A 27,738-nucleotide genomic window follows, 5' to 3' on the forward strand; every position below is an offset into this window, starting at 1 on the left:
CGGCAGGGAAGCCTGTTTTGACCCCACGAGGAGTCCAGTGGTCACTGGCACTGCCTGGGGGCTGCTGTGGGGCAGAGATAACAGGCACAGGAAGGGTGTGGAGGCAGGATCCTCCCAGGAGCCCAGCTCTCATGTAAACAATGAGCTGCCCCCAGCCAGGGCAGGAGGTGATTCATCTCCCCTGCGGCACCGAGCCTGCTGGCCTCGCTGGCCGGGCACCAAGGGACCAGGCGGACTTGGCCAGGAGCTCATGCTTCTCCCCTTCCTCTGCAAGTGGGGAGCAACCCCAGCTCTTCTGGTAACTTGCCTGACTTTAAAGCTTGGGTGTGTCCAAGTGGCAGGGGAGGCTCAATTGCCACCAAGGGATCAGCAGCCTCAGCTCCTATGAGAACCGGCTGGGTTTTGGGAGCAGGACAGCAGGGACAAGGGGCCTCACCCACTGTTTGGGCCCCCACCTGCCCACATCAAGTGGCCTGTGCTGGGAAAGTCCACAGCATCTTCCTGGGCTACCTCATCAATTCTGAGTGATGATTCCAACTGGAAGATGGACAGGGCACCTGAGCTGCTGCATTCTCCTGAAAACAGACTGTGGAAGAGCCCAATGCATTTGAGATGCCGAGATGGAAGAACACAGCACTTTTAATAGGGCAACAGACCCCAAGTGGTGTGAGGACACTGTCCACAGCGCCCCACTCCTCCGTGGCAATGTCCTTCTTTTGGCTAGAATGCCACACAGAGGTTCCTCTCAGGGTGGCCTCTGGGGAGCAGGTCCCAGTTCTGAAATATACAATGTGGAACCTCCCCACGGGCATCAGTCACTGGGCAGCAGTCTTATCAAGTCCTGGAGTGCCTCCTCCCCTCTATGGAAGGATAATGTCTGAGCCACCCCAAGCTGGTCCCCTGGGTCACTGCTTGGCCTTCTTCACAATGGTGCCCACGGCTGAGATCACGGTAGTCTTGGAGCCACTGGCACTGGTGGTCACTGTGACGACAGCCGGCAGGGTTGCCGTGGTGGTAAGAATGGTGGGCTGGGCTATGGTTGTCACGGGGATGGCTGAGTCCCACTTGCTCTTTCTCTTTTGGGCATCTGGGGATAAGGCGAGAGAGAAGTGAGGACCCAGATAGAGCAAAGAGCAACCCCCTCCCTTCTCAGGAGGCTAGAGGCCAGAGCCTAGCGAACAGAAACCGAAGGGCCTGGTCACAGAAAGCCAGGGGGCAGCCAGTGACCGGGGACCCAAGCCCGGCTGGCCTCCAGAGCTGGCTCGCAAACCCTGGGCTCAGAAACACACAGCAACGGGGAGCCGAGGCCCAGGTCCCCGTAGGGTCTGTGCTCCCACACAGGATAGGAAAACCCTCACTCCATCTGGTGTAGCTGAAAACAGAGACACTTCCTTCTACCTGCAACAGCTGTGCTGGCCGTGGTGGTGGTGGTGGCCGTGGCGTTGGTCGTCGTGCCTTTCTTGGTGCCTGTCACAAACTCAATCTGGAGGGGAGAGGAAGAGGAGTGAGACCTGGGCGACACTGCTGTTCCCTTCTTGCCAGCCACCTGCTCCTGGGGCACAGGAGTTTGACACCACACAGAGGAGGCATTGAGTCAGCTCTACTGTGACTGTCTGGGAGAGGGGGAGGTGTCCCAGAGGTGCCTGTAGGGGATTTTTACTCCTCTGAAGGAAACTTCCCAAACAGACACTGGGTCCTCCTAACATCACCAGGTTTCTGTACACGCCAGGGGAACCCCTGCCTGCGCCCCACCTCCCATACCCAGGCCCCTCCTTCTCACAACAGGGAGGAAAACAGCGCCCACCAGCACAGGGGAAGGACAGCTCCGGTCCCCAGGTGCTGCAGACATGTCCCTGCAATAAGCCTGGGGTTTGGAAGGGGGAGGGAAAAAAGAGAGAAGGGAAATTCAACCAAGGACTAAGACTGAGAAAACCCAACCATCCCTCAGCAAGCTCCCAGAGCGCCGCCTGCACATCTAGCCCACAGTTCCTCTGCCTGGGGAGCGAGGGGCGGGCGTCCTGGGGCCACAATGGCTGAAGGAGGGTCAGGCCAAACCAAAGGTGGGAGGGGCATCTGTCCTGAACTTTCTCTCTTGGAGACTCTGGTCATAAAGTGCCTAGAGGACATTTGGTCTCAGAGCCAAATTTTTGTCCCCGACGGACCCATACTGCTTGGCAAGAAGCGGTGCTCAGGGTCCTAATGTAAAGGGTCACCTGGCCATCAGACAAGGGACCGATAGGGAAGCACTGAGGCACCAGGGTCAGCTCTGGAGGCCAAGAAAGGCTCAAACCAGAGCGCTCTCAGAAGGAAACACTTGCCTCCATTCAGGATAGGGAGCACACTGTTGACCCCAGAGAGAAAGCCACCAGGGCTCTGCAGCTGTAAGGGGGAGGGGATGGAGGATATAAATGCGGCGAACTACAAGACCCCAAGAAACAGGTGGAAGCAACTGGAAAGTGACTGCAAGCTGAGAGGCTGGAAATCCAGCAGGGCCTGTTCTGTCCACAGGGCACACCCAGGGCTGCCCTGACCACCAGGATGAACGGGGGGGGGGGGGGGGGGCGCGGCGGCAGGGCAGAAAAGCAGCCTGGGAGCCCTCTGGGCTCAGCCAGCAGGACCCAGAACTCCAAACACCCGCCCCTCTCACCCAGGAAGTCTGTCCACCTCTTACCTTGGTTCGCTCCTTTTTGGCCTTTTCCAGTTTGTCCATTTCAATCTTCTGGGCTTTGGCTACAAAGACAAGAGAAGCTGTTACAAAAATAGCCCTGGAATAGCTCCTGCACTTTAGGCCAACAGACCCTAGTCCAGCAGCTGCTGCATCCCATGTCTTGTCTGATATACTAAGGTGGCTTCCAGGTCCGCAGGGCCTCAAACTCAAAGGCCCAAGGGCTGGCGGCTGTGTATCTCGTGTGTGTGTGTGTGTGTGTGTGTGTGTGTGTGTGTGTGTGAGAGAGAGAGAGAGAGAGAGAGAGAGAGAGAGAGAGAGAGAGACAGAGAGGAGAGAGAGAGAGACAGAGAGAGACAGAGAGGAGAGAGAGAGAGAGAGAGAGACTCTGAGCTCCAGATGACCACTGCCATGTGGGAATACAGAAGGCCCAGGATAAACCACCTTCTCAGTAACCATGAAAAGCTGAAATTATGAATTTTTAGATAGACTGTTGGCAACTAACTCAAATTAAAGCAAAACAAGACTTGTCTGGGCCACAAAAAAACCCCATCTACATGCCAGATCTAGTCCATGGGCTGCTGGTTTGAAACCTGTCACTGGAAGGCTTGGAACCTTTGAAATTCCTCCATTTCCCCTAATGGGCCCCCCGAAAAAACGCTGTGTTCTCACTGACCTTGGAACATACCATTCCCCTGCCTGGGACGTCTGCAGCTGCTGGGATGGCCCCTCCACACCTTCAAACCTTTGCCTGAACATGGTTTCCTGTCCCCAGCTCCCTGGCCTGGTTAGGTAGCCCTGCTTGTACCCCCATCACCATACACCCATTGCTGGAATCCCCCCTTCAATCTTGTCTTCTTTGCTGTACTATAAGCTGCATAAAGCGGGGATGGGGTCTATCTTGTTCAAGGCTGTATACCAGCTCCCTGGACAGGGTGTAACATAGGAGACTGTGAAGTACATGCTGCCTGATGACTGAATAACTGCATGGACAGACGAACAGACGGAGGAATAGATGGGTGGGAAGGTGGATGGACAGGTGGATGTAAGGACAGAAAGATGACTACCTACCTAATGCCTCATAATAGGAGTCCTCAGACCAGCCATGGGGGTCAAACATATCCTGAAAGAGAAAAGGTTAGAGCTGCAGTCAGGAAGGGCCATCTGATAACAAATAACTTAAAAACCCAAGCCCCCCTCCACACGTCTTTCATGGATCTTCTCAGCCTGGAGCCCCTGACTTCTAGGGCACAGTGGCTCAGCTGTTCTCCCTAATCTCCAGCCAAGGGGGTGGCCAATTGCTCTTAGGAAGATGAGCGCAGTGATGTGCTTGCCCACAGGCTGCTCCATAGGAGCCAGAGTGTCCTTGCTCAGGCCCAACGCCAGGGACCTGGGGCCAGGTGTGAGGCTAAGGTCTCATTAATGGATTATTTCCCAGGAGCGGGGGCTCAGATGACACAGATGGGACTGTGCTCGTCAGCCGGCAGTGCAGCCACATGGACCTTCCCTCAACCCAAGCAGAGCCCAGTGCAAGCACAGGCCCTGGGGCTCTCCCTCCCTCACCCCCAGCCTCCACGTGTGGGATGTACCTTTGGGTAGTTGGTGCCAAGCTCATCGATTGCACAGAACTGGATCAGCTTCTCATAGATGCTGAAAGAAGAAAATGCCAAGGCCCTGAGCAGGCCCACAGCCCTGTGTGGCACTAGAGTTTAAGGGGTTAAAACCATCCAGCTCCTGGGCTCAGACGAAATCTTTAAACCCAGGGGAACTGTTGTCCTAAGCAGGCTTCCTGATGGGAGGGGAAATGCCCAGGCCTAACAAGGAACGTCATTTCTGCCCTCCACTCTCATGAGAATGAACTTTAGCCAGGGGCCAACAAGTACAGTGTCGAGGTGAGAGCTGTGTTTTTTGGGTCTTACCTGGACATCTGACCTCCAGCTGTGGCTGGGTTGGGGCCACCTCACTCAGGCCCACACAAAGGCCAGGACAGGTCCCTGCTGTCACCACACCAGACTTCCCCAGGTGTTCCCCTTGCTCAGGCACTGGACAGAGTAAGACCCAGACACAGCCCTGTTCCTAAAGCCTACATGTAGAATCAGGGACTTCTCAGTGGTGAGAGAAGGGCCCACAACAATGGTTTAGTCCAAGCCCCTCACTGTACAGATGAGGAATCTGAAGCCCTCTGAGGCCACGTGCTTTGGGAGCAGAGCAGGGATGAGAACCCAGCCAAGCTCCCCATTCTAGGCCAGGCCTCCTGGCTCCCACACTGGTGAACATAAACTCCACACTGGTTTATGTTCAGCCTGGACTAAAACAGTAAACCTCCGGCTGGGATAGCAGTCTGGGTGATGGCCCCTCTGGGATCAGTGGGATCTTAGCTGGGTCACTCTTTGCCACCTCCACGGGGGCTCCCCAGGCCCCAGTCCAACATCAATGACTCAGCCGACCCTGCAGGCTCCTGGGACATGCACCTGGGGTTCCGGAACTCTTTCTTCCTTTGGATAATGTAGTTCATGTCCATCCCCTCCTTCATCTTCCTCTCGTACAGCTTTTGGATCTTGTCCTAACGGCAGAGAAACAGAAGGGCCACGACGTCACTGTACCTGCCAGTGTGCTGTGTGGACACAGGAAATCCAGAGCTGCATGAAGCCCTGTTCCAACCACACTGGCTTTCTCCACCCTGCCTTTGACCTACGCTGAGCTGAGCACAAGTAAAGGAAGCTGAGACCAGCCTGTTAATACTTCGCTTTCTCCTAACTCCCTCTGCATGGCTGGTAGGGTAAGCAGTGAAACAATCAAGGCAGAGAAGCCACGGACGAGTCCCCACCTGGTTTGCAGCTCCTGAATCATCTGGAGAGGAGTTTTAGGCACCAGCAGTGATGGGCAGGGGCGGAAGCTGGTTTGCATGCTAACACGGGGCTAGGCCTGCGGTGGGGGATCTGAAGGCTGTGTCCTTTCAGAGGGAGGCGGGAGTGGAGTTTTTTGGATTTGGTCTCACAAACTTCCTAGAATGTCCTTTGTGGGGAGGCTCACAGATGGCCAGTCCCCACCACTTCAAGAGGCACCACCAAGGATCAAGAGTTCAGCTCTCACTTGCAAGAGGAGGTGGGCTGGGCTGGAATTCCAATGGGTACCCTTTGGGAACATCAGGGGAGGCGAATGGCTCCCTTTGTTAGAAGGCCAATCTTTCTGCTGAGGTGGCCAGAGGAAGCACCGAGCCTGAGAGAGGTTTGGCATACATTTACTAGGGAAGAGAGAAGCCAGGGGGACAACTCTCAACGCTATGGCAAAAGTGGGGAGGGAGGCCTGGTACACAAAGCTTGGCATGTGGCAGCGGACCTCTCTCAGATAACTTTCCTGTCCCCTGGGCCATCAGATGGCCCCCGTCTCAGGTGAACTGAAAGGTGTGCTTTGTCATGTTCTAGCATTGGGAGGATCTGAGGAGGAGAATATTCTGAACTTGAAGGCTGAGCTGGCTGCTGTCTCAGCCCAGCAGACTGCTAGACTGTCCTTACAGGCTGTGACTTGTTGCCTGGTGTACAGGTTACCCTATGCTGGCGGGTGATGGGCAGGAGTTGACGACTCAGCAGAGGGAGGAGACTTCCGGAAAAGCAGGAGAATCTTCACTGTGCCCAGAGCCCCAGTCTGCATTCCATAGCCCCAGGTCCCATTAGTCACCCATCCGTTAGGGTGGTGCATGGGCCTGTGGACTAGCCCGAGTAGAGGCTCCAGCAGAATCTATGGGATCAAAGGTAGAGCAGCTCCACCAGCTGCCACCCCACCATTGGGCAGGGGACCTGCAGACAGACCAGAAACTATCTCAGAGGCTAAAAAGGCTGGACCCCAGCTATCCCCAAGGGCCTGTCCCAAGGGAGTAATTACATTAAACGCTCCACTTCCTTGGGGTTTCAAAACCTTAGCTCAGGTCTACATGAAGTTGTATCACAAGAGAAGCTAGTGAGTGGACATTTTTGGAATACGATGAAATTTTATGCTTAAAAAATGCTTGTGTTTTACATTTCTATCACTTATTTTACATTCTAATGGTCCCTCAGTTTCTTAGCAAAGTCCCTTCTGAGATGTTCCCACTGGCTCAGCTGGTTGCATGCAGAAGGTATGTTATCTTCTCTGCCTAGGCTTAGGGCCTCAGAGGGCAAGCTAGAGTGCCCCAGCCAGGGCAGCACCGGGTGATGGGGCGGAGGGTGGAAGTGGGTACACAGCCAACTCCTGAGAGCCGGCTAAGGAGGTAACCGGGACTGCAGGCTCCATCTTACCTGGTCTGTTTCTTTCACAGATGCCTCTTGAAGTCAGACCAAACCAGACACCTAGCCTGGCCCCCTCATCTCCACACCTCGGCAAGCAAGCTCTGTACTTACCTGCAGGTGATTCGAACATCTGCCGGGGGGTTCAGGAGGGATCTTGATTTCATCAGGTGACATGTTCCGCACCCTTTCAGAAAAGGAGGCTGTTGAGAGAACAGAGAGAAAAATTCTGTAGGGAGGTGGGGGTTAGGATAGGGGGTACATACGGACAATGGAGACGGAAAAAAAGCACATAAACTAGGGTGGTGTCATCTGAGTTGAGATCACATGACCAGAAGGCGCCAGCATGTGTAACTTGGGGTAAGCAAAGTTCAGGCAGAGGGTACAGGTGTAAAGAATGTGGGCCACCATGTCACAGAAGTAACTTTCAAGGAAAGTGTATGTCCAGGGGGTGTTGGTAAATGGGAGGTGGGGAGAGGAACAGCCATGGTTTGCAGCACTTGCCAGTTTCCATGGTGTAAATTCTGCCATGGCCAACACCAAGCTACCAATGTGAAGTTGCCGAACCCAGGGCCAGGGAGGGATGTGCATACTGGCTGAGAGTGTGAGCCAGCTCCAGCCCTCTACTGGCTGTGTCCCTAAAGCAGCCTCCCAGGATTCTGGAAATTCAGAGTTGGCTACCCTTCTCATCCCGAGAGAGGAGAAACAGGGTGCAGGGCTCCCTAGGCTTGGGGGCTCCAAGCATTCAAAGCTGCCTTGTTCATAAATGACATTTTAAAAATTACCTGTGGGAGATTAGCTTAGGGTCTTTTAAAAAATCAATCAATCAATCAACCAACCAACCAACCAACCAACCAACCAACCAACCCTCTTTTGGTCCACCCACCTCATTCTTGGGAACAAAAGGCCTGACTGTGATAGGGAGAACCGCAACTCCCAAGGGATAAGTCCCTTGGAGACCCGCCACTGCCCACCCAAGTGTCTCTCTCCCCCACTCCTTTCCCTGGGCCTTGGCCGCCCTGGTGACTGCAGTCGTGCTCTGGATCACCCAGACAATGCCCCGTTTGTTGTGAGACTCTGTCTGTGCTCTTTAAAACATTCTCTCATGAAAAGGACCATACAATGAACAAATAGCAGGCAGAATGGGGTGGGGCAGGATGAAGAGAAAGAATGAACAAACCAGCACCAGTAACACCCAGCAAGCACTTACTGGGTAGCCCGTGTGCCAGGCCCCGGGCCCCAAGCAGCTGCCGCACTGCCTCGGGATGGCCTGACACAGCCTTCCCCTCTCCTCTCCCAAGGCTGGGTCATGTTTCTTAGCATATAAGGGGCCTTGATTACCACTGTTGCTGTAAAGAACTCAGTGCTGAGCATGGTTGAGGGTCTGGCTCCCTGGATTCACCAGTCTCAGTGGTGGCCGGACAAGCCTGAACACTGCCAGCACCGAGGCTGGGAACAGTCAGGACAGGATGTCACAAGACGGCTCCCCAGGCCGACTCTCAGTCAGTGAACCCGCACCAGGCGCACCCAAGAACTGAGCACTAGAGCTGCCATTTTGGGTGAGGACAAGAGGACTGAGCCCGGGTGACATATTCTGCTGTGGACCTGAGACAGCAGTGCAGCCTTGGAGCAGTTTCTCTTTGCCCAGCACCTTCCTTCTGCCTCCTGACTCTTGACTCCTGAAGCAAGGGTGATATCCAGATCTGGCTGAAGTTCAAATCCTTCTGACTTCCTTCTGCCTCCCAGCCCTGGGAGAAACAGGAGTTCAAAGCCCGAGATTCAAGCAGGCTGCAGAGGCGGGCTGAGAGGGAGTTAGCTGGGGTGAGCGGGTCCTCTGATTTCATGAGCATCAGCAACAAAAGCGAGCAGGGTCTGGGCAGGCTTTGGGCACATAGCAGGGAGGGTTAAGCTATTCCCTGGGGTGGAGAGTGTATGTGTGCACGTGACACACAGACAAAGAATGCCCTTTGGCATTTTCCAGGAAAGCCTTTAGGAAAAACAGGGTGTGACAGTGTTGCCATAGCTACCCAACCACACTCAAATGATACACAGTATGGTAGGGTTAGGGTTAGAATTAGAACAAGAGAATTCCTAGGAAGTAGCTGGCATATGAAGGGATACATTCAGGAAACTAAATAAAAGTTTATCTCACCAATTTCAGGAATGAACCTCTTAGTGACTCATTCCTAAGTCCCAGGTTAAATTGAAAATAGAAGACATCAGACCCACCTATGTGGCAGTTTGAGCAGCCAGAGCCTCAAATCATTTTCCCAGGAAACACACTGAGAAATGTGCCCAGCACTGGGGGGCAGCCGTGTCTGTGGCTGCTCCTGGGTCTGTGGGCGGCCACACTCAGGATCTGAGGAGCCTTCTGTGGGCATGATTCACTCCTGTGCACGCCCAAGTCAGGAAACATCGATGGCATTCATAGCTGCCAGGTATCAATCTAGCAGGAGCACTAGTCAGCTGGGCTTAGGTAACAACAGAAGTGAAGGGATGCCTGGCGGGTATTGTGGGGCTGTGGGCAGGAGGCAGAGGAGTGTCTCTAGCTCACAAGACACTCGAAGCACCCAACTGGATTGCTACCCAGGTGCAACGGTGCCAGGCACACCTATGAGGCATCAGTGGGCACCTGGAGAGGAAGGAGAGTGTGCTCAAGCAGCCAAGTGCTGGAGAGACCCATAGGTGAGCTCCTCTGCTGTCACTTGCTCCATTAAATCTGGGGCTGTCTGCACAAGTAAACGCTTCCCACACCAGGAGAGCAACCCGAGTCCTCCACCCAGAAAATGGACGGAAGGAGTGGGGTTCGGCAGAGGGGCCAACAGCCGCAGCACCGGGAGCACAGCCTCTGCATTCAGCTAATATCTCCTCTGTGAGAAAGGGTAACAGTAATCAGACCTATGAGGCTTCAAGGTCCATGTGTGTCCTTTAAGGTGAGTGGATTAAAGGGATGGTGGTGAAAGAATATTTTGCACTAAAAAGATAGAAACCATGGCTATGCTCAACAGCAGGGATGGATGTTAAAAACAAAAACAGAGACTATGATTCCATCTGTGTCTACGGTCCCACTGGGGGCAGTTCTGACTCTCTAGGGAACACCTGGCAATGTCTAGGAACATTTTTCACCGTCACACATGGGGCGGGAGGAGGGTGGTGCTATTGACCTCTAGTCTGCAGAGAACAGCGATGCTGCTAAAACAGTGTCCAATGCATAGGCCAGGCCTCACAACAAAGAATTACCCAGCCCCCAAATGTCCACAGTGCCGAGGTTGAGAAATCCTGATTTATATGACATTCTAAAAAGAGGCAAAACCACAGTGAAGAAAGGTCACTGCTTGCCTGAGGCTGAGGGAGGAAGCTGTCTGCATGGGGAGGGGACGAGGGGACATTCTGGAGTCATGGGGATGGTGTATACAGTTGCGGGGGGGTTAACATGACTACATTATCTGCCAGACTCATCAGACGGCACACTTTAAATCGGCGCATTTTACTCTGTAAGTTACATTTTAATAAAGCTACTTTCAAAGAGTGGAAAGGAAGAAAAAGTGAAAGCTGGTCGTGGAAGAAGTCGGGCAGACGTGGCTGATGCCCACGCACATGCCACCTGCTGGGCTCGAGCACTGCTAGCGGGACAGAGGACAATGTGGCCTCCAGCTCCCAGGTGGGCTGCTCTCTGACCCCCAACCCCTCTCCCACCCCCGGTTTCTTGGTAGTAAACAGTGAAGATGATGGGGTGTGGGAGGGGAGAGGAGTCCTGGGGCTCCAGTCTGTCCTCACCCCATGGGTCACCCACTTGGGGAGGCCATGGCATCCTGGCAGGGGGTGCGCTGCTTCTCTGTCCACAGAGCCAGCTGGCTAATCACCACAGTGCCATTTTCTAAAGAGCAAACCCTAAGGTTTCAGGAAAGTTCTGATTTTTATAGGATTTGAAAGACACACAACTCCATTCATCAGAAAATTCAGAAATAAAGGCAGAATCCTGCTGAGGGTCTGGGCTGATCAGTATGGTTGTGCTCCTACCCAATCCTTCCTCAGGAGATAGACATAAAGAGTAATTTTCAGGTCTTTCAGTTAGGAAAACCAGAATGGGTCCCACCTTCCATTCCCAGTGAAGGGATTGTGTCTAGAAAAAGGACAGGTGGAGGCGCTGCAAGAAGCAGCGTATCCAGGCTGAGTCCCGGGCTCCCCAGGGCTGGGCTCTGCAGGCTGCTGGGGGAATGGGACCAGCAGCTGGGGAGCAGGGAGAAAGAAACTGTCACAAGTGCCACAGAGAGGGAGGGTCAACCCCTCCGTGAGGTTTGCCCGGGAGAGCAGTTACAAAGTCCAGGGCCACGCTGAAGGAGCTGAGGGACTTGTTAAAGGATTAAGAGGCTGGGCTGGCCCTGCAGGGCGTGGCTCAGCGGTTGAGCATCGACCAAGGATCCAGGGGATCGTAGTTCAATTCCCGGTTGGGGCACATGCCCGGGTTGCGGGCTCGATCCTCAGAAGGGTGTGTGCCGGAGGCCCGATCACTGACGACTCTCTCATCATTGATGTCTCTCTCTCTCCCTGCCTCTCTCTGAAATCAATACAGACATATTTAAAAAAAAAAAAAAAAAGAGGCTGGGCTGGTGTTTACCAGGCCGGGATGCCATTTTCTAGAAATGTAACCACCCTGCCCTCAAGTCACAAAGGGCTCCAGACTCCAGGGCTGTGAGGCATGCTCTCCCCCAGGGACAAAGTGCCAGCAGAGGCCACATGGTTGCTCCTTGAGCACATGAATATGGCAACAGAGGGGGAAAAGGGGGGTACGGGGAGAAAGGACGGGCCCAGGACACAAGGGGAACAAGCTCCCAGCTGAATGGGGCCCTGGTCCCTCCTGACAACACTGGCAACTGACCAGAGCCCAGTGAAACACACCATGACTATGATTTTCAAAGAAGAATTGTTCCTCGGTGTCTTACCCGGGCACCGCAGGAAATGCCAAAGGCCCTGAGAGAGAGGTGAGGCAAGGATCACAGCAGAGCAGCTACCCGGCTGAAGCAGAGAAGCCTGATGTCCACAGGCCCCGCATGGCTGGAAGCCAGTATGCTCCAGCAAGGCTCAGAAATATGCCCTAAGGCTCCTACTGGGCACTTACCAACTAATTCCTGCGGATCTCGCTTTTCTACTTCTGGGTTATCCTGCAAAAGACAAACGGATACAAGGAGGTGAGCCTGGTGCTCCTGACTCAGTTACTTTTCGAAGAGACTACTCAGGATGCTCGAGGAAGGAAAAAGGTGAAGGCACTACAAGGCTTCCTGAGTGGGAGCCAATGCTTTAGGGCCTTCTGGGACCCCTGAACCCCCTTCCTCTTTCATAAGAGCAGCTGGGATGCTCCAGTCACCTGCTTCAATCTCTCCTCACGGCCTTTAGCAGGGACCAACACCCACCAAGGCCGAGCAAAATGAAGGCCAGCCATCACCACCCGCACACCTGGACCCTGTCCTATGCTGTCCCCTGGCCAGTCACCCCAGAACACCACCGCCCCAACCTGGCACTGAGGAAGCAAGAGGGGGCTACCTTATAACGTGAAACACCAACACTAAACACAAAAGACTCTCTACTCAAAAGAGACTTTTCTAACTTTTAGTTTAAGCAAAAAAAGGGAGACTTTATCACAGGGGTAGCCCATGGAACCCTGGCGCAGACACGTAGTGACCTTTCACATAAGAGTAACCGAACCATGGAGGCCGCCTCTCTCTGGCTCTCCTCGGCTCATGTCTCAGCTCTTTCCATTGGCTTTATATTCTCTCTAAAGAAAAGTTCTCTGAGCCCTGATGCAAACTACCACCCCCAACACCTACTTCCATGCATCCTTTGTATTAGCAGTGCAGAAACCTAAGAGCAAAGGTTTTCTGGCAGATGTTTTTCTGGACTTGCTCTGCTGAGTAAATGCTTCACCTAAACCAGATCTATCTGGAGAAGACGGGCCCCAGCCTTGCGCAAGCCTGGCACAGGGGAGGGAGGCCTTCCCTCGATTCCACTGTCTCAAATGTACTTAGCCCCTCGAACACAGATCAGGGGGCCTTCAAGTGCCACCACATGCTAACAAAGTGGCAGAAGCAGGGCTCCCAGAAGTTGCCGGGTCTCATTTGCTTTTGCTCTGGTCAGTGAGGGAGGAGGTAAGACAGTAACGACTCTGGACAAGGTTGGAACGTGGGAACAGTTGCAGAGCTCCAAACTCCACTTGCAAGGAAACATTACACCAAGATAACGTGTCAGATGGAGGCGCAGGAAGGCTGCCTAACCCCCTCCCACGCCATGGTTCTCTGCTAAGACTAGAGAAGACCTTAGCCTCCTTCCCCCAAAAGTCCCTCATGATTGTGGGGCAGGCCCAAACCCCCTCATTCTCCCAAACACTGTGGTTCTTCATTGGACCCGCATACTGTCCAGGCCAGGCTGCTTAGCAACCTGCTCCTCTACCCCCCGCCAATCAGGTGGGCAAAGAGGAGTGGGCCTGCACTGCAGCACAGTGGGTCAGAGGCACGCCTGGAGGGCTGCCACCCAAATTCAGGCTGGTCATCCATCAGCTGCTCCTCGGACAGTGCCAGTCTCCAGGGGCCCCACAACAATCCCTTTGTAGTGGGGACTCAGGCGGAACAAATGTTAAAGAGCGTGACAGTAACAAAATGTGGGGCCATAAAAGGCCCTTAAATTTTCCTGTGGGGGCCAGCTTTCTGGGTGCTAATTGTGGGAAAACATCAGCTGGGTACATCCTACCTCCTCTCCTGGGCCAGCTGGTTGGTCACAGGGGGTACTGACCCGTTAACTATTCCAAGGCTGCCTAGGGGGCTCCTTCCCAAAGCCCTGCAGATGCAGAGCCGAGGAAGGAGGCAAGACGTTCATGGGGAATTGTTGGAATTCTGTGTGTCTACTCCAGAGGCACAGGAAGTTAGTCACCAAATGCATGTCTCTTCAAAGGGGTTCTGTTTACTCTAGAGGCTCCTTAGGGAGGTAAAGGCCCTGAGCCTCCTTGTGGCTTCTTGTAGGTTTTCTGTCCCTGGCAATGGGAGGTAGGAGGGGAGGGAATCCCTGCATTTCACAAGGTCCTTTCCTGGCTTAGCAGAGGTGGTTTAGTCTCTTCTTTTTTGGCTTGGATCTTCACCCCCCTCAGATTAATCATTCTATACATACAAAATAAAAAACAGTTGGTTTCAATTTGCCAACTAGTCTTTGCTTTTTTACCCTCATAAAATATGCATGTATAAACACACACACGGGTGCTGCATGCCTAGAGTGTACCCTGAGCCCCATGGAGCTATGACTCTTAATCCCAAACCCAGTGTCCCCAGGAACAAGTCCACGGTCACTCTAAGCAAAGGGAGGACCAACGGATGCGGACCCGACTCCAAGCGTGAGAAGATTGTCCCTCCTTAAGGGAACCCTGTAGGCCAAACCTGTAAATGAACCTCCACAGGTTTCACAATTCTGCACAAAAGTCTCCTGAAAAGACTCTGGAATCTGTGGTTGTTTGGATTCCCTGTTTGTGTCACAGGCACCTGTAGGACTTCTAAGGCCCCAGGGAGTCAAGCAATGGGAACCTGTGTCTCCTGGCGGTTTCACCTTGTTCTGTATCAGGATGTAATTCTTTTGCCTTCTGACCGAACCAGCTGGGTGGTGAGCTCCTGGGTACATGTCACTGTACCAACGTGCCGCTGAGAAAGAATACCAACAACCCAAGCTCTTTGGTACCCTAATACAGTTTAAGCCCACACCTGCCCTGAGCATGAGAAGGAAAAGGCTTGGTTATGCCTCACAGTGAAGGGCGTGAAGCCCCATCGTCATGTGTTCTTCAAACAGACTTGGGTCCAGGACTTCGAGTGATGCTGACGAAAGCTCAGCAAGGAAGGAGTCAGGGTGTCTGGTAAGACCAGTGCAGACAGGTGTCAAATATGCTTTTAGAATCACAAGCAACTGTCCTTTGAGGTCAGTTTAATCCAATGAAAGTAGCCTCGGGGAAGGACAGGACTTGGGGGTGGGGTGAGGGTATCCACACTCAAGACAAAGACACAGAGAGACACCCTCCTCCCCGTCACAACCTAGTCACGTACCAGGAATTCAGTACGAAAAAGAACCCAGCACCTACGACAGCTATCTTGGAAGCCATCCATGGTGTCAGAACAATCATTTGACAATGTGTTTAAAACGAAGAGCTGAGGAGACAGCCAAAAGGTTCACATTATTTAACTGTCAGTAATTTTAAGAAACCGGTCTGACAAAAGCTGCAGTCGGGAGATTCTCTCTGTGCCCTTAAAGAGGCAGGAAGGGGATAGTTAAGAGGTACAAGTGAAGCGCAACAAGAAAGCACTGTTCCTTTTCTTCCCTTTCCCCAAGGCAAGGTTTCGCAATGCGCAGGAACACCTGTCTTGACTTGTGTGCACAGGGACATCTGTCTGGACTGGATGGATCCACCTCTGGCCTCCAGGTGGATATTCGCAATTGGTCACAGTATGAACTCAGCTTGGTGATCTGTTCACCACACAAGTGTCTGAGTCAGCTGGGAGGCAGACCCTCGAAGCCCAAGACCTGGACAGACCTGGACACCGAGCACACGCCCTTCAGACACATGGGCTGAGGAGTTTCCCCAGTTCATTAGGAAGGTGGAAACAAAGCATCTCACCTAGGAGAGCATCTCACCTAGCAGCTCCTGCAGAAAGGACCAGGTATACCGCTTCAGCTCTAGTTCAAGTCCAAGCGAGACACAAGGAAAAACAAAACAAACCTCAGAAGCTGAGAGAAGACAGGAACAAGGAGACAGCACTGAGCTGCCGGAGAAACCAAACTCGGAGACCCCCTCTTCCGACTGTCCGCACCCTGCCAGCTTTCCCCGGCTTCCCCCGAGCCTGAAGCCACAGCAGGCCGGGATGTCGCTGGAAAACAGGGATGTGTACCTGCCAGATTCTAGTTCTCAATCGGCCGTGCCTGGGACTTGTAAGAACACAACGTTCACGACGGCAGGGCCTCATGTTCAGGAATGAGAGCGCCTGGAATGTGGGTCACCTGCAGAGAAGATGAGAGTCCAGCCACTACCGAGACTGTGACTGAAGCAGGGGACAGGAGTGAAACTAACATCGCCCGTAAAGTGGGCTAGGCTGCCGACTGAGCTGTGAGGATGGACTCAGCAAGGAAGGCCAGCAGAGAGAAGGGAGGGCTATTTACAGCCAACGATTCACCTGTCCTTTCTGGAACCTGCCCCACCAGGCACGCTCAAAGGTCCAGGGTCCAACTCCAGACAAAGCAATGTAGCCTCCAGCAGCTCGATTCAGTTCTGCCAAGTCTAGTGTCACTCTTCTCTCCAGTTCTGGGAGATAGATCTAGGCACAGAGGGCAAAGGGCAGTACCCCCACTCCGGGGAAGAATGTCACAGACTACTGTTTTTGTTGGGTGATGTCACCTGCATCTTCAAAGTAGGCGGCAGCTGAAGAGGAAGATTAGTAAAATAACGCCTCTCAAATCTTATGTGCTCTCAGACCTGGGGCTGCCCAGGTAGTTACAAGTAATATCACACTCCATGAGCAGAGCCCCTGCTTATAAATGAATCCTTGCTGTGGCCCCAGGCCCTGGGGACTCCTTGCCGACCACTCCAGCTTCCTCCTCTCGCACCCTGCAAGGTGACAGGGGCCCTGGCAAAGCCCGATCCCCAGAACATCTCCCCTCCCCACTCCTCCCTAGTAAGCCCCATTCAGACTGCAGAGCTCGGCTCAAGGAAGCCTTCCTTGACCCCACCCTACCCAGCCAAAAGGACACTTACCTCACAGTCTTATTTACCACTATGTCCCCAGCACCTGCAGTCAGTGCCCTGCCCACAGCAGGTGCTAGAATCTTGATATCTTCCCCCCACCCCCGTCTCTCTGTCTCTCTGTCTCTCTTTCTCTCTCTCTCTCACACACACACACACACACACACACACACACACACACACACACCCCTTTCTAACCAGCCAGCGGTCAGTTTTTCTTCAGCCCAGCTCAGGGTTTCATAGCCACCTTCAGCTACAGGGCTTTGACCCCCAGACTCCAGACCTGCTCAAGTCCACAGCTAGTTTCACGGTGTGGAATCAACATCAGAAAGGGAGACAGCAGAAGAGGGCTAATAAAGGGGCTGGACTGGCAACAAAGGCTGACATAGGACAGGCAGAGAGAAGGGGACATCAATGCTGAATTGAGAAAACTTAAATCTAGCTGCTACTCCTAATCCTAAAACAGACAGGTTATCATATAGCTAATTCAATTATTTACTCCACAAATGATTTATTGAGCATTTATAATGGACCAGGTGATGGCCAAAAACTGGGGATATAATATAAACACAACTCAACCCAAGGGGATAATTGCAGGCACGGCACTAACCACCTCAACAAAAGACCTCACTTAATTCTCATGACAACCCATGAAGCTGTGGGCACAGTACTGGTGGGCCTGGGAAGGCATCAGGCTGACGGTCAAGACAAGGTTTCCTGAGATGCATGTGTAAGTCTCTTCATGTTCCTGAGAAAGCAGAAATTCTGGAACTTTTGTGAAAATACCTCCAAGCTCCAGAACAGAATTACTGTAGTCGGACAGACAGGTTTGGGGGCACTGCTTGAGAGCTGTCAGTAATCCCAAGGCTCTGAGGAAGTCACAGAAACCAGTGCTGAGTAGGGACAGCCGCCCATGGCACAGATGCCCAGCGGGGGCTGTTTCACCCACATACACAGGGGAGCTCCAGAGAAAGTCCGTCACCAGCACACTTCCTTCAGTTGTATCCTGTTGGCCAGGACGGGCCATTGCTATGGCCCACTGCCTGCTTGGGATGGAAACACTTAATTTATCAGAAAAATGGGCGGAAGCTGGTGGGGCCACTTTGGATGCAATGGACTTGCCTTCAGTCCCTGTGTCTTGACGGGAAGGCTCAGTTCCCTGAGCAGAGGAGGTCTCTACAGGAAAGGCTTAAGCAGGCAGCTGCTGAGACAAATTCAGCCTGCTCTGGAGCTGGCCTTACAGACCTAAGGAAAGGCAGGGAGACAGAGGAAACAGTCTCTTTCTTTATCTGAAAAAATCTGGCTGCGACAAAGCCGACATGGCTCAGCAGAACACTGACCACAGGGAACCCGCAGGACTCCAATGTAAATGCACAGCTCTGGTCAGTTTCCAAAGCAGAGATGCTGCTATCTGACTTTTCCAAACCTGATCTCAGATTTCATTCAAAACACGGGAAGATTCTGAGTTTCTTCAAAGTTGTAGAAGATGTTCAGGGAAGGTCATTCTATTCCCCCCTTTCCCAAGGGAGAGGGTGTCGGGGTGGCTGTGTCTGGGTATGAAGGTCACCTCGCATCAAGGATCTTAGTCAAGTACTCAGTGGTGGGGCCAGGTTTCATCTTTTTCTGAAAGAGTTTCCACAAAAACTGTGTCTCTATGCTTCAAGTTGGTGGGGTGGTGGGAGACAGGGGTGGGGGGCTTGGAGCCAGACAAGGACAAAGGAGACAGCTTGGTAAGGCTGAGAGACACACTCGAACATGGCCACCAAATCACAAAAGCACATGCTGCCGAGAGGTCAGCTGCCAAGCCTAGGTGTTAGACTAACATCGGGGCAAATATAACTGAGATAACAGAAAGCCAGGAGTTGAGGAAAAGCAAATTCGTCGTCGCCTACATCCCAACAGGAAAAGGAATGGATTATCCACAGGGCCAGAAGGAATGCTGGTATCTTTAAGGGGCCGCTTCAGAAAAATGTACCTAACTCCAACATTAGGAGCACATGAGTGAAATCCCATTGAACCCAGACTCACAGCAGCATCTCAAGGGGCATGGACTGAAACACAGAAAGGGACTTCTGGTCAAGGTGGCAGAACAGGTAGGCCGGGCCGCAGGTTCGCAAGGCGCCTCCACCTACTGGGCCTCCACCTTTGGAGACTTGAATGACCGCTACAGAGACACACTGTTACCATGGAAACACCTTCATCATGTAACTTTAAATTCATATCCCATTACCAGACCAAGAGCCTACGGAATACTATGAATAATCCTTAAAGAAATCTTCTCATTATTTGTCATTTATATAATTAACTATGTTGCATTCTACATTTTGTATTAAAAATGTTAAGGTTGCTAAACAGAAGCACTTGCAGATATTCCACCTCTCCTCTCCCCGCCCTGCTCCTCCCAGGCTAGTCTCCTTCCCGGTCCCTTTCTTTCTTCAGTAATAAGTTATTACAGCAACAGATTCGGCCCCGTGCGCCTCTCAAGGATCCCGTGCTCTTTTTCAAAAACAACTTTGTGTATATCCGTCCTGCATACACTTTCATTTTACTGAATTGGGTGTGACTCAGTAAATAACAGTTTTGTTTTGGCTGAGGTCTGATACCATTGGTGGGAATGTTCCTTAGGAGTAACAGAACCTACGTTTTTTAAATCCACTCCATGTCTGTTGACAAATATAGATCTGAAGAAGGATTTTGTTTTCAAGTTTCATTGCCCCTTTAACTTTGTACTATTTTGTAATAACACTGTTTACAGCAGGTATATCACATCTCAGCAGTGTCAAGGGGGAAATAAGTATTGGTTGAATGTCCTTTGCTATCTCCTGTTTTTTTAAAGGGCGTTGTTTATATTAGAAAACATATTCTGAGTTTCAGACAACCAATCCTTACTGATAATTTTCAAGTAATAATCCATTTATGAGAGGGGGCTGCCCAACGAGTAACTTAGGAATCAAATGATATTCTGCTTTGTTCCTTTTCAAATTATCATGGTCTCACCTGAGTGGCAACTGTAAAATTTACCAATGAATGACAATATCTATAAAAAAGTAAAAATAAATAAAGTAAAAATATTCCAAAACAAAACAAAAAAATGAAAACTACAAAACGAAGAGGGAAGGGCAGGATCCCTAAGGACAGACAGCTTGCTTTCTGCATCATATAATTTTACAAAGATAAATCCCAACTGGGGAAGGAGAGGCCCGGCCACACCTAGGTTAGTAATCTGCGGCATCTGGGCCCAAAGGGAAGGAATTGTGTTGGGGCTTGCAGGGCTGCTGGGTGGGTGGACTGGGCACGCATCAGCTCCTTCTCAGACCATGCAGGAGTGGGTGGGGCTTCTGGGAGTCTGAGCTCCAGTTGACTTGGAGCAAGTGCAGTCAAAAAGGCCCTGCTGGCTGTGGGGGAGCCAAGAGGGAGGTCAGAGGGAGAATAATGGTCGTTGGTCCCCTTTGCATGTGGTCACAACTCCCAGCAATGACAAGGTTTCTACCAGCAGTGCTCAGCTTAAGATGTAGCCAGGCCTTCTCTGGAAGATGGCAAGACCAAGGGCCTAGCTTGGATTTCTTTCAGCAACAACAAAAGAACCACTTTCACAGCTGGCCCCACCTCTGTCCTTCTGTCTGGGGCTCAGATCAGGTCACCATCCAGACAGACTGGCAGGCCCCAGCCTGGGGTGGGTGGGTCTCCCAGCAGGAAAATGTCACATCTCCCCCTTCTGCAAAGGCGACCCTAGCCTTGTTAAAAGTGAGTCTAAAGAAGTCCATTTGGTGAGAGAAAGGAAATGCCCAATGTTAAGCAGGCTTGGGCATTCTCAACAGTTCCAAGACTGCATGACAACTTCCCGCAAGAAGTTAAGAATGGATGGCTTCCAAACCAGCCAAGGCCAAAGGCCATTTCCTTTTCCGGTCCTCACACTGCAATTTTTTAATAACCAGCACTTAAACTCCACGAGGCAGGCATTATTATTTCCATTTTACAGATGAGCAATAAACTGAGGAAAAGTGCAATGAAGCAGCTTCTCACCCAGTAAATGACCACACTGGGATTCAAACCTGAATCCACCTGACTCCCATGCCCAGGGATACTGCTTTCCAACTTCTCACCTCCTCCCTGTGGACCAGGAGGCTGCAAAGAATAACGGTTTCTAGGAAGTCCTTGCTTGGTTCAACCACTGGGGAAGCCAACATCAAAGACCGAGGAGGGAAAAGGTGTCTTCAGGAAGACGCCACAGCAGGTCACAGAGCAAAGCAGGGGTTCGACCCACAACTTAAGGGGAAGATGGCCACATTTATTATTATATTTTTTTAAAAAAGGTTTTTTATTGATTTAGAGAAAGAGGAAGTGACAGAGAGAGAAACACCGACGTCAGAGCAAAACATCAATCGGTTACCTGCTGCCCACCCCCTAATGGGGATGGAGGTCCCAACCCAGGCATGTGCCCTGACCATGAATTGAACCAGCAACCCCGAGTGCACAGGACGACACCCAACCAACTGAGCCACACTAGCCAGGGCCAAATTTATTACCTTTTAACTATGACAATGAGGCCAAACAGCTCAAGAGTCCACGGTGCCCCAGTGAGTAACGTCTGAGTTGACTTGAACGGAAGGGCTGGTCCTAAAGACTTAACTGTATAACAAGGGGTGCTGCCATCCTTGTCCTTAGCTTAGAGATTTCCTGGGGGCTTACAGAAAAAATGTTGCCCAAACCTTACTCCTACTAAGCCTGCCTCCCTTCCTGGGTGAACAATCATGTTGACTTCCGAGGAGAACTCAAGTTTTAAAGAATGAATTAATTCTTCTGACCCATGTCAAGGGCACAGCATATTTCCTGCCCATCAGAGAATCTCATTGGAAAGACACTGCCCACATGGCATTTTAGTCAGTAACAACCGTGAAAACATACTCATAGTTTGCTGCTCCAGTGGATTAGCTCTGGATCTTATCCTGGCTAGCTGAAAACAGGAGGAGGGAAGGATTGACGTGGAAATGTGTGTTGCTAATGACTGGTATCAGTATTAGAACAAAAGTTGGTGGATCAAAACCTTTTTTTTATCATTCCTCATTAGGAAGTATTTAGAAAATTAAAATAACTTTTTTTTCTTGGCAGTTTTATTGATATAACTCACATACCAAACAATTCTTAATTGTTTAGCTTTTCACTGTTTCATGTCATTACATTTACCCAGAATCAACACAAGAGGTTTATAATACCGATAGAAACAAAACTGGTTATAAAATTACAAAACATACAGATATGGGCAAACAGAAAAGGATGTGAGGATGACCCGGCTGCACTGTTAGGAGCCTGGAATTAAGATTTTTCTTTTGCAAAATAGTCAATCTTGCTATAATAACCATTTGACAATAAAATATGTGCGACGTAAAGACAAACCAGGGTGTGAGGGCGGTCTGACTGTGACATCTGCCGCGCCACTGATTGCTGGGGTTGGTTCGGCTGACCTGGATGGCCAGGCGAGGGTGTCCCTCCTGGGGCTGCTTGCTCCAGTGGAGGGGCTGCCCTTCTCCAATGGAGGAGCAGGCCGTTCTTCCGTCAAGGGTATTTAAAAAACCAAACCAAACTAAACCCTGATAGGATAACCAAAAAACAGTGCCATATAACCCTTTTCATGTCAAAGACCTCCAAGGAAAAGTCCGACTTTAAGCTCTACAGACAACCTTTGCTGTCACGTCCTACACAATAACTCAGTAAAACACTCCACGAGGGAGGGCCCTCCAGGAGCTCACCACCCAGAGGCACACAGGAGCCATATTCAGAGGCCGAAAAGGGACTCAGTTCCTATGCCACACCATGCGATGTGCCCTCCCAAGCATCCTTCCATATGAACGGAACCTAAGCCGCTTGTTTATGAAAAGCCTCAGCAGCCCCCTTTCTGTCTTCGGAGCCCTGTAGGCTTAGCAAGCACACTTGAAGCGCAAGCTGGCGGACACTGCTCGGGGACCCTGCAGAAGCTGGCACAGGTCTGGAGCCTCCTTCCCGACAAGGTCAATAAAAATTTCTTAAGATTTCAACCTGACATGTTGCAACTGCTGGCAGACTTCTGAAAGTTTTTCCTCAAATCAGTGTCAACAGCAAATTCCTGGGAAACAGTCTCCTTGGGCAGTTTTCAGGTTCCAGATCTTTGATTCTGATATTTTAGATCAAGAACAACGCTGAATCAATAGTAGGAGACTTTAACACCCCACTGACTTTACTGGATAGATCTTCCAGACAATCAACAAGGGAAACAGTGACCCTAAATGACACGGTAGATCAGATGGATTTAATCGACATTTACAGAACATTCCATTCCAAAGCTGCAGAATATACATTCCTCTCAAGTGCACGTGGGACATTCTCAAAGGTGGACCACATGTTAGGACACAAAACAAGTCTCTACAAGTTCAAGAAGATTGAAATAATATCAAGCACCTTAACATTTACACCATGGAATACTATGCAGCTGTAAAAACGAAGTCTCCCTTACCCTTTGAGAAAGCATGGTGGGACCTGGAGAGTATGATGCTAAGCGAAATAAACCAGTCAGAGAAAGACAAGTATCACATGATCTTACTCATATGTGGAATCTAATGAACAAAATAAACCGATGAACAAAACAGATCCAGAGACAAAGAAGCATGGAACAGATGAAGCTCAGAGGGAAGGTGGGGGTAGATGGAGAGAGATTAAAATAAGAACTTATATGCATATATGCATAACCCATGGACACAGACAATATGGGGTGAAGGCCTGGGGGGGGGTGCAGGGTGGAGGGGAATCAATGCGGGGAAAGGGGGATATTTATAATACTTTCAATAATAAAGATAATTTTAAAAAAACACAACAAAAACCCTACAGCTAACATAATAATTAAAAAAAGAATATTGCTGGGTCAAGAAGGGGCTCAAGGGCAGGAAGTGAGGAAATTACTGAGTCAGTTCTGCCCAATACAAATTGTTCATCTAGACTCAGAGTCAATAACATGGCAACCAAAACACTTGACTTTCTTAAAGGAAATTCGGGTACATACGTATGGCCGCTGAAGGCAAGGACCTGTTCACTAGGTGGCCAGGCCTCCAGGGCAGGGTAAGTGAGGACTCTACCAAGCTCCACCACGATGGATCTCTAAAACAAACTACCAATGCAGCTCCCAAACAGCCCATCAAGGTACCCCAGGATGCCGCAGCAAACTCACAAAGGTGCAGTGACATTTAACGATGTCAAGGGAAACACAGCATGACTCAGCATCTGTCAGACACTGCACAGATGTATATTTTCTTCAAGCGGCTCCTAAGTTATGAGGACAGTAATGCCGATTGTGGTGGAGTCAATTACTGAAACAACTGTTAGGGATTTCTTTTGGCCTAGGAGTTCTGTGGAAAATCCCCAAGGGTGCTGGGAACTGGGAGATGTGGCAATTCTGACCCACAGGAGAGGGCGTGCGATCAGAAGCACCCCGGCTGAGGCGGCCAGGCAATGCTGACAGCTGCGTTAGAACAGTTCCCCCAACCTGGTAACAATGACATGTGGCCCCAGAGCCTCAACCCACAGCAGATACTTGAGCCCAGACAGTCAAAAGCACATTCACACACATCTTCCTGTCCTGCTGTCACGGTCACCTGGCAAAGTGGGGACCACAGCCCCAGCTTCAGAGAACCGAGCGCAGTTCAAACTGTGGGCCTGTGGGCCGCAGCTGCAGGGGGGCCACGCCGGTGTGCAACCTGGGCCTTCTGACACCAAGTTCACCAGACTAGCTCCCGGCTCTGAACTCCACATTTCTGCATGACTTCGAGGCCCAAAGAATTTTTTTTAATGTTTTCTTTTAACTGGGTTTATACACGCCTTTTAAAGAAATGCCGGAGCAATGTTTCCCCCACCATATGCAACCTCCTTGACCCAGAGACACTCCCTTGTTTTGACAGATGTTCACTCCTCGGGCCTGGAGGATGCTTTCCCTGGGTCGCAGCCTGGACACAGCACCTCGGGGAGGCGAGCAAGCCCACCCCACACAGTGAAGCCGGCCTCCCAGGTAGCCGGAGACAGGCCGCTCCAGCTATCTCAAGCCAGGTCATCAATGCTTGTGTTTGTTTTCAAAGGAAGGGTGTGTTGGAGCAGTGAGTGGAAATACCTTCCCCATACGCAGGAACTGTGCACATGGGGAAAAAATAAATGGGAAAATGGTCCAGGGCAAACGAGGTAAAGCATGGACAAAAGAGAGTGGTGAAAAGGGAAGCTTGTGGGCCGAGGGCAAACAGATGGAGGAAACACTTAAGCTACGGGCACCCTGTCCCCAAGTGAGGAGCTGGACGAGGGCTACCTTGTCTTGTCTGACTTTTCCTGGGACAGCAGTGCCACCTTCTGTTGAGTAATCAGAACAGCTGAGTCAGGCTGCTTACTGAAGAGGTAAGACCAGAAAACTGAAGCGAGAGAAGAGATCTGCTGGCCCCGGGTGCTGAAGCATCGTTTCCTGTGGATGCTCAGCTACCTCCTCCAGCCTCCTTTTCTCTAGTTCACAGCGAACTCAGCAAACCCAGAGCCACCCCAGCATCAGGCCGATGGATCAGGACCAAAGGCTCCCCAGAGGTGGTCTGGAGCTACCATTTCTAACTCAAACCCCCAAATAAGGGACTTTGCATTCACTGGTGACCCCAAACAGAATGGTAAAAACTATGGCAATTCCCAGTCTCTGTGCTCTACACTTGCTGACTTTCTAAAGTCAACAAATAATGAAGTTAGAGGAAACTCAGCTTTGCTCATGCATAACCCCCAAGTCTTTGCCCAGAAACCCCTTGGGGTTTTGTCCAACGCCAACCCGCACGTTTCTTTTAGGACGTGCTCAACAAAGGGTTTCTTAAACCTCGTCGGAAAGGGATCCATGAACAGGGAGCTCACTACCTCCTGAAGCAGCTCGACCCACTTTTGGCAAGAGATAACAGAAAGCTCCTCGTCAGATGGCAGCAACTCCTGCTGTGAAATTCTATGCGCTGCTTCAGGCGGCGGCTCCCTCCCTTGCCAGACCTTTAGACAGCAGACATAGCTACCAGTTCTTCCCCAGTCTTCTCTCCCAGCTCCTTAACTTTTCCTCACATGATGTGGTTGTTTTTGTTTTTTAATTCTCACCCAGGGAATGAGGTTATTTTTTCCATTGATTTTCAGAGAGTGGAAGGGAGGGGGGGAAGGGGAGAGAGAGAAGGGGGGGGAAACATCGATGTGAGAGAGACACATCGATGCCCCGACCGGGGGCGGGGATCGAACCTGCAACCCAGGTATGTGCCCTCGACCGGGAATCGAACTCTCGACCCTCTGGTGCGCAGGCTGATGCTCTAACCACTGAGCCATGCCGGCCAGGGCTGATGTGGTTTTAAGTCCCCTCACCTTGAAGATTTCTCTCCTCTGAGTGTACTCCAGTTTAAATGCGGAATTCAATATTCCAAAAAACGCCTCAACGACACGTGTGACCACCTGGGAAGGGAGCAGAGGAGTACTGGTCGTTGCACCTAACGCTACTGAACACAGACATGCCAGACTATTAAGCTAAGTATTTATTTACATTTTACTTAGTTAAGGCTCATAAAACAAATGAGGCAGATTTTATCATGATGCTTATTTTCCAGGTGAGAAACACTGAGGTTAGGGGACTTCCCGCGAGGACAGCTGGGATTCAATCCCAGGTCTCTAACACCAGACGTTTGACTTCTCCCCACCACCTGGGCGGTCTCCTCCTCTGAGTGCTCTTCGGCCCCCATGCAGCTCAAGGCCCCCTGAGGCTAAGAGCAACAGCTTCAGGGACACACACAGAGCAATGAATGCAGTTATCACAGTTATTTAATATTACCGACCCCAGCTTCTTGTTTTTGAAGAACAGTGATTCTCAAAGTTGATCTGTGGACCCTTGGGGGTCTGTAAGGTCAAAACTATTTTCATAACATGAAGACATTATTTACCTGTTTCATCGTGTTGACATTTACAGGAGCAATGGTGGGTCAACTTGTTGGCCCTTTAGAACAAATCAAGGCAGCAGCACCAAATTCTAGCAGGAGTCTCACTCTCAGTTTAAAAAAAAAAAAAAAAAAGCCAATTTCACTTCCGAACATCCTTGACCCTTGAGTACAATTTTTTTTTTAACATTTTGTATGATGACATGAGAGGGATACATAAACTTGGACATCTCAAGGGAAAGCAATTACGTGATTACTTGAGTTCCAAGCTGACCGAGCTGCTTTCTTCATGGAACACCATTTTTACTTGAAAGAATGACAGACAAACTATGGTTCTCCCGACTTGGGCGTCTGGCAGACATTTTCTCAAAAACAAAGCCTGTCACTTCAAGGAAAACAGAGAGGATTTATTGGCAATAACAACATTCCAGCTCTCCAGCAAACACTAGAATGTGGGAAACGTATGGTCCCCGCTGTGAGCAAGCCAGCTTCCCATACTTAATGGTTTGTCTGCTGAGGTCAGTAATGTCACTAACAAATAGGATTTTTTCTTTTGCAATTACAGAACCAGATGTGTCAACATCAAGGAGATCTGTGTAACTCAGTGAACCAACGTTTTCCAAATCGCTAGTGTCTGATGATGTGACACCATGTCTGGGTAAGAGGCACTCAAGGTCCGAGAGAGACCATGGGCTCTAATGCAGCAGAGTCCAAAGCTCATCACTAAGGCTTCACATTCCACGATGCAACAAACTAACCTTGAGAAAACTACTGCTTGTTGAGTTTTGATAAAGTATCAAAGGAGAATATCCACAAGTACCCGAATAGCTATTAAAATACTTCTTTTTCAAACCACCTGTCTGTGTGAAGAGAGTTTCTTCAAATACTTCAACCAAAACAACATATCGCAACAGGCTGAATGCAGCGGTTATGAGAACCTGCTTTCCACTAAGCTAGACATTAAACATTAAGGCAACTTGTGAAATGGTAAAATGATGCCTCTCTTTGTACTAACTTTGTTCTGATTTCTGAAATAGTAATTTTTCATAAAAATGTTATTTATGTTAACATGTAATAGGTTTGTTATTTTAAATATTCAGCATTTTTCTCAGT

The 27,738-nt window shown here is 50.7% G+C and overlaps 1 protein-coding gene across 2 annotated transcripts in view; it reads right to left on the reverse strand.

The window, feature by feature from the left end:
* Window positions 1–621: 621 nt before the first annotated feature.
* SAP30BP (SAP30 binding protein) overlaps window positions 622–27,738 on the reverse strand; it is a 33,671-nt gene continuing 6,554 nt past the window's right edge. The window contains exons 4-12 of one of the 2 annotated variants that reach the window (XM_081162612.1): window positions 26,063–26,149; window positions 12,047–12,089; window positions 7,042–7,130; window positions 5,137–5,228; window positions 4,255–4,315; window positions 3,737–3,788; window positions 2,672–2,730; window positions 1,399–1,483; window positions 622–1,087 (exon numbers count right to left, since the gene is read on the reverse strand). In XM_081162612.1, coding sequence (XP_081018738.1) covers window positions 906–1,087; window positions 1,399–1,483; window positions 2,672–2,730; window positions 3,737–3,788; window positions 4,255–4,315; window positions 5,137–5,228; window positions 7,042–7,130; window positions 12,047–12,089; window positions 26,063–26,149 — 750 coding nt within the window. In that variant the 3' untranslated portion in view covers window positions 622–905. The remainder of the gene's footprint in view (window positions 1,088–1,398; window positions 1,484–2,671; window positions 2,731–3,736; window positions 3,789–4,254; window positions 4,316–5,136; window positions 5,229–7,041; window positions 7,131–12,046; window positions 12,090–26,062; window positions 26,150–27,738) is intronic. The other variant, XM_081162613.1, reaches the window with a different exon arrangement.

The sequence above is a fragment of the Miniopterus schreibersii genome, assembly GCF_964146895.1.
Source record: "Miniopterus schreibersii genome assembly, chromosome: 16".
Lineage (NCBI taxonomy): Eukaryota > Metazoa > Chordata > Mammalia > Chiroptera > Miniopteridae > Miniopterus > Miniopterus schreibersii.